The sequence below is a fragment of the Phoenix dactylifera genome, chromosome 4 (assembly GCF_009389715.1).
Source record: "Phoenix dactylifera cultivar Barhee BC4 chromosome 4, palm_55x_up_171113_PBpolish2nd_filt_p, whole genome shotgun sequence".
Lineage (NCBI taxonomy): Eukaryota > Viridiplantae > Streptophyta > Magnoliopsida > Arecales > Arecaceae > Phoenix > Phoenix dactylifera.
The window spans coordinates 12698983-12714141 of record NC_052395.1 but is presented as its reverse complement, the minus strand read 5'-3'; the positions used below and the strand labels follow the sequence as shown (position 1 = coordinate 12714141).

General features: G+C 38.6%; 1 protein-coding gene across 1 annotated transcript; it reads right to left on the bottom strand.

The window, feature by feature from the left end:
• Nucleotides 1-554: 554 nt before the first annotated feature.
• LOC103712677 (ATP-dependent Clp protease proteolytic subunit-related protein 4, chloroplastic-like) lies at nt 555-7987 on the bottom strand. The gene is made up of 7 exons (XM_008799260.4): nt 7502-7987; nt 6195-6398; nt 3651-3706; nt 2354-2480; nt 2101-2178; nt 1047-1160; nt 555-962 (listed from the first exon to the last, which is right to left on the bottom strand). Exons 1-7 carry the CDS (start codon nt 7772-7774, stop codon nt 891-893), a joined length of 924 nt encoding a protein of 307 aa, XP_008797482.1. The 5' UTR covers nt 7775-7987; the 3' UTR covers nt 555-890.
• Between the last annotated feature and the right edge of the window lie 7172 nt (nt 7988-15159).

The following is a 15159-nucleotide window of genomic DNA, read 5'->3' as shown; positions in this document are numbered from 1 at the left end:
TAGATAGATGTTAGCAACTTACACGAAAAAGTAATAATGCAAAAAAATAATGAATAACAGATTTCGGAACTATTTTTTAATACATAAAAAAACATAGATAAATTATTTTTCTATCAAAACATCTGAAAAACACTTATTGAAAAAAATACAAATTTTCAAGTAAATTTTTTACCCTCCAAAGAATAAATCCCAAAGCAAAGAATACCGATCACAATGAGCAATAAGATTTTAGACATATTTGGAATGTCAAGCAGCAGAGATTTTTCTTGCTGTCAATTGATAACTTCCTTGTGCATACTTACTATCGAAACCATTTTACTCAACTGAGAACTGATCAAAGTAAAAGCATGAAAATTGCAAACTTCTTATGACCGCATGACGTTATAGAACTGATTTGATGCTCATATGCAACGCCTCTTCATCCAACTCCCAGAGTATCCAAGCCACAATAAACTCAAAAGGACCTCTATGAGCCTTTTCCTACATCGAAGAAAAAGCTGATCATGATAACCAGAAAAGTTTTCAGATACATTTGCAAAGCCAAGCATCAGGGGTTATATCGCTGCCAATCGCTATCTCCACTGTGGATAGTTACTACCATGAAACTTTTACATGACCGGAACTGATCAAAAGCAAGAACGCCAAAATAGCAGAATTTGCAGTAGTACATGAAATTATAGAACCGAACATATTCTCAGATTCTTCAACTGGTTCTTTTTACAGACCACGAAAATGGATCAGATTCTGGAAACTAGTAAGTTACCAACTCAATCAATACATATAAGCCCTTTTGCTTTCAGAAAGCTGACCAGTAAGATGCGGCTTCTTGTAAATAATCACATGACGATTTTACCTCAACATTTTTTAAGCATGTTGCTTCTGTTTAGATTTTATATAAGTTGAGCTCTTTTAAGGTCAGATACGACACTACGGTCTTCCCGGCCTCTTTCATTGTACAACACCTGCAGATTATGAGAAGCTTAGCAGCAGTAGTTATTGATACAACTAGGCAGGCAATAGTTTTTTTCCTTGCACCCAGAAATTACCTTATCGATGATACCATACTCAACTGCTTCGCTAGGACTGAAATATTTTGGGCGTCTGATATCTTCCTCAATTTGTTCAGGAGGTTTTCCTATATGCTTAGAATAAAGAGCAACCTAAACAAAGTAGCTTCAAGTCAGTTTCGAAAATGGCATAGCTTTGGCTCAAACATTGACCAAGATGGCATTCTTCGTCTTTTTTTAATTAGCTTTTCTAGATGATTTTTTCGACTAGTCTGATTGTTTTATGACAATCCAGGCAGAGTTCCTAATGGCTAGAACTCCAACAACAGATCTTAGACACACTCATCCAAGAGAGTCAAATTCCAAGATAATTGGTGCATCTACATATGCAATCAGTAAAAAATTTATGATATTGATTTAGTATAAATTTGCTGCAAGCGTTCAGGATTTTTTTTATAATTGTTAACAAAATTTTTAATTGTACATTTGCAGTATTAAGGTTGAAAGGAATTTTTTCTTATAATACAAGTATCGTATATTTGACATTTGTGAAATTATTGAGGAGAAAAGAAATTACAGAATTGTTTCATTCGACACGTACTTTGGAAGCAGATCCTTTTGCCAAATTATGAATGCCACTTGACAGATTTGTTATACATCATAGATTTTAGCAGGAGATGGGCATATTCCATAATACATGTAAATATTCAGCAATTAGAACAATGATGTCCAACCCATTCAACATTACATTTCCTTTGTCTGTACAGAACCAACTGTTTCATAAACAAGCATGAATGGGAATTTGGCTTCGTATTATGTATAATCAAGAGACCTCATACACATACTTATGATTTAGATCATGTGAAGCTTAAGGATGCAGTGAGCAAAGTCTATGCATGCAAGCATGGTAAGCAATTTCATTATTGCAATAACCAGCATATTTCCAAATCAATGCCATGATGGGATCGGAATCCCACGTAGAGTTAAGGCTCCTAACATGTGATATCACCCAATTAATGGAGAAAATAACTAAATGCACAAGAGCACAATTTGTTTTTCTGTAAGCATATAAAAAGCACTAAAGAATACTTACCAATTCTGCCTTCACATTTTTTATTTCTTTTCTTGCAAGATCAACATCTGTCGCTTGGCCTTGAAACCTCGCAATTGGCTGTAGATTGGAGCAAAGATGGTAGTCAATACCGAATAGGCATATCTAATAAATTAACAAAAAGGACTAGCCTTACAACAGAAAATGGCATACAAAACTACAAAACTAAATCAAGCAGCATTATGAAAAACAAATAGGTTAAACATAAAATTACATGCCACAGAAGAAGAGATACCTGCTTTATCATTATTGTTGATGATGGTAGAGCAGCACGGTTTCCTCTAGCACCAGCAGCCAAGAGTAATGCGGCTTCTCCCCAAGCATTTCCAACACAAAGTGTGAAAATAGGTGGTTTAACATACCTGTACCGTGAAGGAAAGACATCAGTTTTCACTGGTGTATCAACTTGCCAAAACAAAGTATGATCCACAATTACCTGAAGTGGGGCAAGGTGCAGCAGTGGATTCGGGTAGGTAGGGGGAAATGGGTCTCTAAAGAAATTAGATTATTGGCTTGTGTTAATGCAGAGGTATCATCCCATTTGGCAAAGCATGATTAGATTTTTTTTCAGCAAACTGTGAGTACATACAAGGAGCATATGACATCTCATGCGCGTACTGGTATGTGAATGACATGGGGGCATGCCACAAAATTTCAAACCTTGTCAACATAAACCGAGTATACCCATAATCCCCTAACCAGTTTAAACTAATGTACTTTGCATATCAGAAGGTTCATGAAGAGAGAGAGAGAGAGAGAGAGAGAGAGAGAGAGAGCAGCGTTGAGTTACTAAAAGTCACACAAGACTCAAAATAGTAAATTAGTTTATATATGGCATGAAGTGGAGACCTTTAAATGCGAGCTGAAGATAGTAATTTTAAGTTGTAAAATCCCTCAGAGTTGAGAAGTACTTGTGTAATTGCTTGAAGTGCAGATAAATTTCTGTATGAGTGCTCTTTCCTAGGTTGATATGGATACAGACGACAAGAAGGTGCTAACATTTGACCTATAAGGACAGCTTAAAATGTGACCTCATTTGCTCTTTGGTTAGCAGGTCTACATGTATCATTTCTATGCCTCTATATCCTTATTTCCTATTTTACAACATTAACTCCTTTTGACCCCCCCCCCCCCCCCCCCCCCCCCCCACCAAAAAAAAAAAAAGATGCATCTCTCCATCTCTATTTCCGTGTCCACATCAATTTTCCAATTTTATAACATTAACCCCTCTTTGCACCCCAATAGGATGAGCCTTGGTATAGCAGTAAGGTTGCTCCATTGTAACCTAGGTGTCATGGGTTTGAAATATAAAAACAACCTATCTACATACAGGGATAAGGTTGTATACGTCTGACCTCATTGAGCTGCCCTTTTAACCCCTTTTTGCACCCTCCGCTTTCATAGAGAGAGAGAGAGACAGCAGTAAACTAAAGATAGCTTTCTATGAGCTAGCATTTCTTTATCAGCCACAAGCATCATGTAAAAAAAATGGTGTATCATGAGAATCCAAAAACTAGGGTTGAGAAAAAAACCTCATGACATCATAAATTGCAAAAGCCTCTGTCTCATAACCCAATTTTTCTCCACCCTAGAAGAACAAATAAAAGATTCTCTATCAAATGTTAGCGAAACTAAATTTCAAACATGGAATATCTCAAGCAACTAAAAATAAAAGATCGAACAAAAGGCAAATAGAACCATAAAGTATAAGATCATGCAGCTTTAAATAATTGAAACATTAATTAAAGCTTCAAGATTATATTAGAGGCCACTGCTCTTCTTTTTTTCAGTTACAAAGTCCGCTGCTCTTTTTTCCCCGCTAGAAAGGGCCTGCAAGCAATGGGCTGCAGAATGGGGAGTAGCCCTCTGCCAAATACCCCTAAACGCCCCAAATCTGATGAAGGCAGTATTTGATCCCGGTCATTTGGTATAATTGCCGAAGACTTTACCAACTTCATAAGCTGGTAACTTCGAGTCCATAGCTCTTCAATTGGTGCATTAAATGTCAATATTACTTGACTTGATAATATAGAATAACATGACAAAAAGGCTAAGGAAGAGTTACACCTTAAATGACTTAAGATTATAAAGAAGTTTATTATATAGCAATCAACAATCACACACATATTTTTGCCTCTTCAATAAGAAACTTCTACATTGTACAGGTCAAGCATGGGGAGTGTTCAGTGAATTCTACATCTTCCCTAGCAATAATAAATCGCCACTTAATTTAGTTTAACAAAAGAGAGAGCTTTTCTGAGTTAAGAAAGTGCAGAAAATAATTCCTATGACCAAACTATGAGATATTTTTTTTTTAACTACAAATGCAGTTTTTTTTAAACTACAAATGCAGTTTTTTTTTCCCTTATGTATGAGTTTGGAAGAAAAGAGGAGTTAAAGAATGGCTAGAGACATCTCACAAAATAAATCTTTTTCACAAAAAGGAAGAGACATCACACCAATTTCTTGAACAAGATTACAAAGCCAATATGCCATTAGGATGAAAATAGGATTGTGTTATATGCTCATCATTCTGAGCTCAGAACCAATTCAATGAAGCACATTATTTTCCTTCTGGCATTTCAAAGACACAAGGGTGGTGAACCTATTAGAGCAATTGCAGATACAAGCTGGATGAGATTTTGCCACCAGCCTAGAGTATAACAAGATGTTTTTTAGATGATTAAACCATCCTCAGGGAAACTAGATTTGGATGGCGTGCCTGAATTGGCCAAAGGTTAGCCTGGGTCTGGATTTATTATCAGAAATTTGACTGGTCAGATTTTGACAGCTGACTGCTAGGGATTGTGAGAATTTTGTGGTCTTTGTTAAGTGGCCTTTGAGAGAGGATCAAATGCTTACACGATATTTTGGGACCAAGTCTATCTGGGTGGAAGGTGACCTAAATTGTGTTATTGAAAGAACCAAAGGATCATTTACTATGGGGCATGGGAGCATATCCCCTTAATATAATATCCTTTAGAGCAGCCAGATACAAGTATCCTATGCAGCCAGAGAGGAAATCTAAGACATGCCAGCACAACAGAGTGATATACCAGTTATGCAAATCAAAAACTCATCCACACAAATTATTTGGATACTTATCACCAAAAACATATAGAAATAAGAAACATGTTATCAGGGATAAAATATAAATGACAGCTACAAAAAAAAAAGGGTTGTCTTGACTGGAAAGAAAGTTGCAGTGCCCAGGTTGTTGAAGGAATACAGGTTGAACAGTATTCCTTCAACAGCATAGACTTGCAACAGAGAGGAAATATGATCTGAGCATGAACATATAATCAATCCATTATGAAATAGCTAAAGAGAAGTGACCAACTTTGCAAGTTGAGGCACCAACTGGCAGCTTACTTAATATTTTTAAGTAAGCCTCTGGTTTCCATTAATTTAAGGGCCTGAAGTGAGAAATCGATTAACTAAACTTTACACATATATCATCTCACTGTTACTATTATTGTGAAATCTAAATCATGTCAACACCGCACAATCAAATATGAAACAATGTAAATGAAATCTTAAAGCAACTATGGCAGGGGTATTAGTTCATGGATTCTGAAAGAAGGGAAAATTGGTCTGTGAGTGTTGCAAGCCATCTCCTTTTTAACAGCTTGTGCATAATAGTCCATCCTGATGCTACAACTAATGTTCAGAGCAGGAAAAGAAATAATGTCTGAATGTGGGATATTTACAATTTCACCAAACTTATACACACATACGCACACATACTTTGCACATTTAAAATGCAGTGTTTACATGTACAAATCCTGAAATGAAGTCTCCTATGGCACTGTTGTGAAGCATGTAAGAGTACCTAAAGCAAGTTCTGCAATTTTTGTAATACTTATTTCTACTAAACAATCAACATGCACACATATCGGGACACTCCCTACTCATCTAGCTGACAGCAGCAATTTCTGATGTTTGATATAAGATAATCAATGTAAGGGTCTCCTTTGATAGATTCAAGTTTGAAATGCATAAAACTTTCTGATTGTATATTTTCAAAGCGAACTACTTAAGATGAATTATATTATGGAAGACGAAAAGAAGATGACCTTCGTTGTGCCGGTGGAATTTATGTACAGGTAAATTGGCTTTTCTGCATCCTCATATTGAAGATAAAGAAACTCTGCTAGCATCAGCTCTGTCACTGATGGAACAAGAGACATACCCAAGTAAACAATTCGATTTTTGTACAAGTAAGAGGCTAGATCTGGAGGTGGTTGCTCCCATGCACTTCCTCTCAAGAAAGGGATAACCTGTTGACAAATGAACACAAACCATGAAGATTATAATCAAGCAAAGATTACTTGTTACATAAGACCTCTACCACAAAAAATTTAATGCTGAAACAACAATCATATATCTGTTACTATGTATGAACTATATAGTATGTTTAACACCAAGTTTAAAATTATATGTTTCACCAATGGCCGGACAAACAAGAGAATTATCCTACTTCAGTGTCACAAGTGAACAACTTACTCGATCACCATGCATTAAAGCCTATCAAATTGAGAAACCTGTTGAGCCTAGGAAATATGATCTGGTCACCAAGGATTGAGGTGCCACTGCATATCAGCCTGTACTGTAAATTAAATAATTTGTCATCTAGGCATGGGCGGAGGAGAGCTATGCTGTAATGTGCATATTAGTCTGTTCCAGGCAATAGAAGCCATATCAATCTTGTCAAAGGTACAGGGGCCTAGGCAGCCTTTCCCATGTGCTTGGGAAGCTCCATTGCTAAGTGCCTACCAGCTCCGGGGTCCTCGGAAGCAAAGTCATCCAGCCGGTTGGTGAGCACCTTCGTAGTTGCCTGAGTGCCTAGGAGCCACTTGGCGCTTCTGTAGCCAGTTTGATAGTCTCCCACTGCTTATGAGTTATGACAGTTTATTTCCCTTAATTTTAAAATGATGATATGCAATCCTTTTGCCACAATTGCACTCCCCACAAGTTAGATCCCGAATGGTATCCAAAACTAAAATTACCAGCCCCAATTTTCCAAATACTCAATTGCTTAATGAGATCAAAAACATGTATCATACACTCTCTCCACCTCTTACCAACCGTATACTCTTCGTTGTTTAAATGGTCAACATATTAATTGGATGCTATAAGCACCATACATGTAATCATGACATGATTTTTTCTCTTTTAAGTCGAGCAATCTCAGTTGTAATGCCTAAAAACCATTCCTTTGTCCAAGAAGGGCTCGAACACGAAGCCCAGGAAGCAGAACTTTAATATAACAAAAGAAAATCAAAGTAACGAGAGTTTAATCTTGAAAATCCATGAACAGATCACAAGAAAACCCCAGAAAAATTAGAAGGAGAACAAAGAAAGCCAGTGTAGCAGAGATTACCATGGTGATGACGCCCCTCTTGCCCCGGCGACCGGATGGAGACGGGATTAGCGACGGGATCCGCATCTTCTGACCAGAGAAGTCGCCGGAGACGCTTCCTCCGACGAAAGGAGCAACTAAACCGCTGCTGAGAGAGGATGCCCTCGGAGAGGCACCCGGAGAAGGGGTAAGAGCGGCCTTGGATTGGATCCTGGCGACCCGAGAGCGGGTGGGAGGAGAGGAGATCATCCGCGCCTCCAGGGGGAAGTGCGAGTGGGTGAAGGCCACATCCATGTCTCGCGGAGCAGGAGCGACCGCCGGGCGTGGTGGCGGAGAAGGTTTTATTAGTTCGAGAGAGGAATTCGGGGCGAAGGGGGAATTTTTTTCTTTTCTTTTTTGAATCAGCTGCTTACACTACCTTACGACTCAGCTAGCCTGATAGGGAGAATTCGGCACTTCCATAACATTCAACGAATATCGCCCAGAAGCAGGTGCTCCACCTTCTCCTAGCCTTCTTCCCTAAAATAAAGCTGAATCTCCTCCAGAATGATACAACCAGCCTACAGAACATATCTCGCATAGAAAAGCCGCTTCTATGCTGCCCTAAGCTCCACCCCAAAAGCCGAGGCCTCGAAAGAGCGACAACCTCCTGTTGTAAATCAGCTCGACACCGTAATCTTTGATGACAAAAGTCACTCCCATTCGATCGGCACCGTCGGACAGACTCTCATCGAAGTTCATCTTTAAATACCAGAGGGTGAGGGCTCTCAAGAAATAAGAACAAATCTGAACGCTGTGGTAGTAAAGAGGAGGTCTCAAATGTCCCTAACTATTGCAGATAAATCTAATTCAGCAGCCTTCATGATCTCTACTGTCTGATGGAGAGCCCGTTCTAACAGGGGCGTTAAGGGGTTAACGGGGCTGAAGCAATAGGCATGGCGAAATCCGACGGCGTTGCACGCGCTTTATCCCTGTTTTGGGAATTGATGTGTGATAGAGAACAGCAAAAACTATGTTCACTCAGAAAACCTTGGTTGTCATGCAAGCGACTAGATAATATTGATAAAAATCTTTGCTGCCAGTTTATTTATAAGAAGAGAACGACAATTACATGTTTCTAAACAAAAAATAAATCAACGAAGCAAACAACAATTAGCCTATTCCTATAATAAACTATAATAAGGTTTGTTATGAAATTTAAATCAAAAGGCAATTCATGCTAATGTTGTTGTATACATTTTTAGTCAAGTCATTTTAAATTTCATATATATTTTTTATTCAATATATATAGATGCATGTCTATTATAATTAATATAGCAATCTACATCATTGGTGCTATCAATAACAAATCAACTAAATAATAGTAGGAAGTTTTCGTTGGTGATACCTCGACAATATTAATATTATGCAGGATCTTACGGTGAAAATTTAGAGAAAATTGAGAAATGATATGTAGAAATTATATGTAACATCTATATTATCATTTTTTTTTTGAATGACTAAATTAGTCCTTTTAAGATAATAGTTGATTGACATAAGTCTAGCAGAGAGTATCCTTTGTAAAGTTTAATAATATCGTGCTTCATATATGATGACCATAAATGAGTTTAGATGTGTTTTGTCATCAATATTAGTTTTGCAATGTCAACAATAACAATTGACCTTTCCATTCATTGGAGTGAGCAGACAACAAATTAGATGCCTCTTTATTTCTTTTTCTACTTAAGAAGCTACTTTCTTTCAAGAAAGAAAAATGCTCCGGGGCAGCCATGGAGCATATGAAAAGTCCTTCTAAGCTCACCTAATGCTGGTTTTATGATTTATTATTTAATGAAATCCTAACATCCATATATTGCACCAGTTCTCCTAAACTACACCATTCTTCCCCTGATACTTGGTATCTCTTCAAAAAAAGCAAAATCAAATCATGTTGCATCATTTTGATGCCATCTACACAAAACCTTGTTTCTCATGCCATATGATTTCTATATAGGAATTTGACCAGCTTATAACTCGTAATATACGGGTATATTTGTTTTCTCTTTTTTTTCAATCTGGTTTTATATGATAGGATACTTTTGATATAAGATATGCTTGCATTTAATATATTATTTAAAGTATGTTAGAAAATAAAATTATTTGAGATACATTTTATATATTTTTAATGAAAAAATTGGTTAGATTAGTTTCCATAAAATTACTCTATATTCTTCAAGTACTTTGGTCGTATATATTAACTACTACTAATTGGATGAATTTTATTACTTACAAAAATATTTGCTCCTCTCTAATTTTTTTAATTAAAATTAAAAAAAAAATTATTTCAAATTTTGTGTATATAAATTATTTTTATTTTTAGACTTTTGTTTCCAATTTAGATATTAAAAAAATCCACATATTTATGGTCCCCCACCAACTCATATGACTCACAGTTCACGCAAATGAAAACTATTTAACCTGACCAATAGTGATGGGCATCGGGCCGTGCCGGGCCGGCCCGGCCCAGGCCCACGGACTAAACGGGCCGTGCCTGGCCCGGCCCGCTTCGTTAGCCCCAGGCCCCAGGCCCGTGGATTGGCGGGCCGGGCTCGGCACGGCACGAGACGGGCCGTGCCAGGCACGGCCCGTCTCGGGCGCAAACGGGCCGTGCCAGGCACGACCCGTCTAGAAGGGGGGAGAAAATAGCCGTTTCCAACGGCTATTTTTGATTTTTTCCCAAAATACCCCTCCCAACAGTCCAAAAACGGCTAATTTAAGGGGTATTTTGGGAAAAAAAATTTTGGAGTCCTATAAATACCCCTTTCCTCCCTCATTCTCACCACACCAAACTAACTATTCTCTCCTTCTCTACTACTACTATTTCTCTCTTCTAAAGTGCTCTTCTAGCAATTTAATTTTTAGTTTGCATTTAGCAAGTGTTCAAGTGCTACACAAGAGGAGGTTCGTGTTGAGAAGAGAAGTTCACTCCTGTTGAGAGCACAAGAGGAAGCTCAGAATCTCGGCTCTACCTCTGCCCTCTGACCCTCTACTCAATTCCTCATTGTGGTTAGTTTTTATTTTTTTGCATTCATTAATTTAGATATGTCATCTTTTGAGGAAAGTCATTTTGGCATTCCTCCTGTTTCTGAGGGAGAAGAAACTAATCCCCAACCCCATGTTCCTAGTTCTTCTAGAACTAGTGAACCGAGTGAAGATCAAACCTCTTCTCGTAAGAGGACTAGTGCTGTATGAAATGAATTTGATAGAATTATGGTTGATGGAGTCTGGAAAGCAAAACGTAAAAAATGTGCCAAACTTTATAGTTGTAGTAGTAGTGGGGGAACAGGCCATTTAAAAAGACATCAAGAGAGTCATAGGATGCATGATTCTCATGCTCAAAGTACCCTTAATATACAAGGGGGATCACTTGTAGGTAATTTTGCATATAATCATGAAAATCAAAGAAAAGCACTTGTAAAATGGATAGTTAAGGATGAATTACCTTTTAGTTTATGTGAATCTTTTAATTTTGAAGAATATGTTCAATTAAACCTACAACCTGCTTACAAAAGAACTAGTAGGCATACATTTAGAAGAGTAGCTATGACTAACTTTTTAGCAATGAGACAAACTTTAATTGAAACACTCTCTACTTTAAATGTAAAAATTTCATTAACTTCTGATATTTGGTCAGCATCTGTAGGTAGTAATTGTTTTATTGCCATTACTGCTCATTATATTGATAATGATTGGCAATTAAATAAACGTATTCTTGCTTTTCGTGCTTTTGATTTTCCACATTCTGGGCAATAAATTTCAAATATCATTTATCAAACTGCATGTTCATATAATATTAATGATAAAATTATGTATATTACTTTTGATAATGCATCTAATAATAATTCTGCTGTTACATTATTAAAGGACTCATTGCATCCCATGTTAAATGGAAATTTATTGCATATTAGATGTGCATGTCATATCTTAAATCTTTATGTTCAAGCTGGCATGAGCATGATTCAAGATGTGATTTTAAAAATTAGAAATGCAGTTTCTTTTATTCATGCTTCAAGATCAAGACTTCAAGATTTAAGAAACTATGTATAAATCATGGTAAACATTTTAAAAAATTTAAACTTGATGTAATTACTCGTTGGAACTCAACATATAGCATGATACATGATGCATACCCATATAAAAACTTATTAAGTGCATATATTAATGATCATGGATTAGGCTTTACATTGACTGAAACTGATTAGAATAAAGAAAAAATTTTGGAAGATTTTTTGCTTAGTTTTTATAATGCTACCAATGTTCTTTCTGATATTTATTATCCAACTTCATGTTCATTTTTACAACAAGCATATATAATTAGTCAAAAATTTGCAGAACATAGATTTGATGATGTTTTAATGCCTATTATTGAACAAATGGAATCTAAATGGAATGAGTATTGGGACAAGATATGTTCTATGCATAACTTAGCTGTTGTATTTGATCCAAGAGTTAAATTGAATGGCGTGCTAATTTTATTTGATGCATACTGTGAAAATATGATTCAAGATCCTGAACTTGCTAAAATTGAAGTAAAACAACTTCTTTATGATATTTATGCTATATATGATGAAAAAATTCGTGGATCTAGATTCTCCGTACAAAGCTCTATTTCTTCTTCTAGTAGTTCTCGTTTGTCATCTATTTTTTCATTTATTGCACAGAGAAAACACACACATGCTTCAAGTTCATCTCACCTTCTTCATCTTTAAGTAGTGAACTAGAATTTTATTTACAAAAAGATCTTCAGTCTGCATATGATGAAAATCAAATAGAGAGTCTAGATGTATTATCTTGGTGGAAGAGTGTTAAAAATCAATATCCTGTTATGTCTGCAATTGCACGAGATATTTTAACTGTGCTGATGTCCACAATAGCATCGGAATCCGCTTTTAGTGCAGGTCGGCGTGTTCTTGACGAAAAGAGTAGGATGACTGGCGAAACGGTTGAGATGCTTCTCTGCTTCAAAGATTGGTTGGATGCTGAGGCGAGACTTCAAGATAAAGGTGGACATAATACAACATCCTCTGATGATGATGATACAAACACTACTGAATAGTGAATACTGAATCACTGATGATTAGTAAGATTTCTTAATTTTTTATAATTGTACATTTTTATTTTTGTAATTGTTAAAGTGAGTCATCTCTATTTTTTCTCCTTTCTTATTGTATTCTGGAGGTCAGACCAAGGTCCAAACCTCCCTTCATGTACCATTTTGATTTAAATTAATAAACTGGTAGAGGTCTATGCCAAACCTTCCACTATTAAGGTGGCTTTATATTAATAAATTCTTAGTTTTCAATATTTATTAATTTATTAAAAAAATTATTTTCATTTATTTTAAGGGAGACGGGCCGTGCCTGGCCCGGCCCAGGCCCGATTCAGGCCCTTATGGGCCGTTTCGGGCTGGCTCGCGGGCCGTGCCAGGCCCAGGCCCTTATGGGGCGTGATGTGCTTGGCCCGCGGGCCGTTCCGTGCTTGGCCCGCGGGTCGTGCCAGCCCAGGCCCTTATGGGCCGTGCCGGGCTCGGCCCGCGGGCCAGAAAATGATAACCCAGCCCGGCCCCCTTTAATGGGCCGTGCCAGGCACGGCCCGTTACTATAACAAGCGGGGCACGGCCCGCTTCGTGCCGGGCCATGCCGGGCCATGGGCGGCCCGGCCCAGTGCCCATCTCTACTGACCAACCAATATGGTTCATTTTTTTGGCTTTAATTATGCATGGTGATATTATGAGGAAATTAGTGGGGCTAAAACGTGTGCTCGTGGGAAGACGTGGCACCAGCTAAGGTTAGAAACTGCTGACGTGCTGCATAAGTTTGCATACTTTTGTTATATTAGATTTATTAGCATATACGAGTGAGTATCTCCACTTGAATTGTTAATCCTTTGAGGCCAATAGGACTGCGAACTGGGTGGCTGCTTATGTGGTCAGCTACTCTGAGGACACTCTATGAGCTGGGGAGGGGGAGTTGCTTTGGACACTCCGCGATCTCTTATTTTCTAATTTTGTTGGATATATCCGTACTCGTATTGTATGACATATCTATTTTAGTAAAAAAAGTTGTTGACCTTTTTCATTATTATTATTTTTAATCTCTGCCTTGTTTCTCATTTTAAATCACTGGAGCGCCGGCAGGATTATTGTCATCAATGATATATCGCATCCTCCATTAATGCGCGCGTAAAGTGTCTTCGCATAGAGTTAAACATTGCTTATAAATGTGCCGGCTGACCATTTATACATGCTCCATAATGGAAAGTTTTTTCGGATGAAGCTAAATATCATTTGTACGTGTGATAGATGGAGAGCGACGCCATTTGTAGAGACGACAGACAGAGGGCTCGGCCGACCACCTCAAGCTAGAGTTACAGAGGAGGAGAATGAGGTCTTGGTCCGACCTGTCACGGGAGAGGAGATTAGGGAGGCCATGTGGTCCTTGGGGGAGGATAGGGCGCTGGGAGCGGATGGTTTCCTTCCAATTTTCTTTAGGAGATATTGGTCCATCATTGGACAGGATGTGGTGGAGGCAATACAACAGTTATTCAGTTCGGCAGTCCTTTAGACGGATTGGAAGCGGACTTTTGTCACTTTGATCCTAAAGAGGTTGGATGCCTCGGAGCCGGCTCATTATCGGCCAATTAGCTTGTGTACTACCTTGTACAAAGCTAAGGTTCTTGTTGCGAGACTGCGCGGCGTTCTACCTAGGCTCATCAGCCCGGAGCAGGGTGTTTTTGTGGGAGGGCGTAGTATCACAAACAACATTCTTCTTACCCAGGAGTTTATGCACGATCTTCGGAGAGCCTTACGCCGGAGAAGCTTGATGAGTATCAAGTTAGACATGGAGAGGGCCTACGACAGGATGCAGTGGGATTTCTTACGCAGTGCATTGGTGAGCTTTGGGCTCTATGAGCAGTGGATTGAGTGGGTCATGGGGTGTGTATGTTCTCCATCCTTTGCCATTATGGTGAATGGCTCACCTACACAATTCTTTGAGTTAACGATGGGTCTTCGGCAGGGCTGCTCACTGTTCCTGCTACTATTTATTCTCTGTTCTTATGCATTATCTAGGGCTCTTCGGCAGGCGGCAAAGCAGCAGATCCTGGAGGTGTATAGTCCGCCGGTAGGGGAGTGTCGGATTTCGCACCTATTATTTGCCGATAATTGCCTGTTATTGGCATGAGCAACTCGACGGGCTGCGAGGGTGATCAGGGATATCCCAGATGACTACTGTTCTGCCTCTGGTCAGTTGGTAAACGGGGGCAAGTCTGCCATTTGTTTCAGCCCGAGGACCCAGCTACAGATCAGGGCTTCCATTAGAGAGATTCTGGGTGTGGGTGAGCAGGATGGCATGATGAGATACCTTAGGCTTCCCATTACAAGAAGACGCCTACGGCGTAGTGACTGCTCTGAGGTTGAGTTGAGCATTAGACGTAGGTTGGAGGGGTGACATGTTGATGGTCTATCCATGATGGGGCACATCACTATGGTGCGGCCTGTTCTAAGTTTGATGCCGGTGTTTTTGTTGGTGAGAACACAGGTGCCTGTGTCGCTGTTAATATCTATGGAGCAGTTGTTTAGGAACTTTATGTGGGGCAGACGAGACAGTAGGCATGGCATTCATCTGATGGCATGGGAGGTT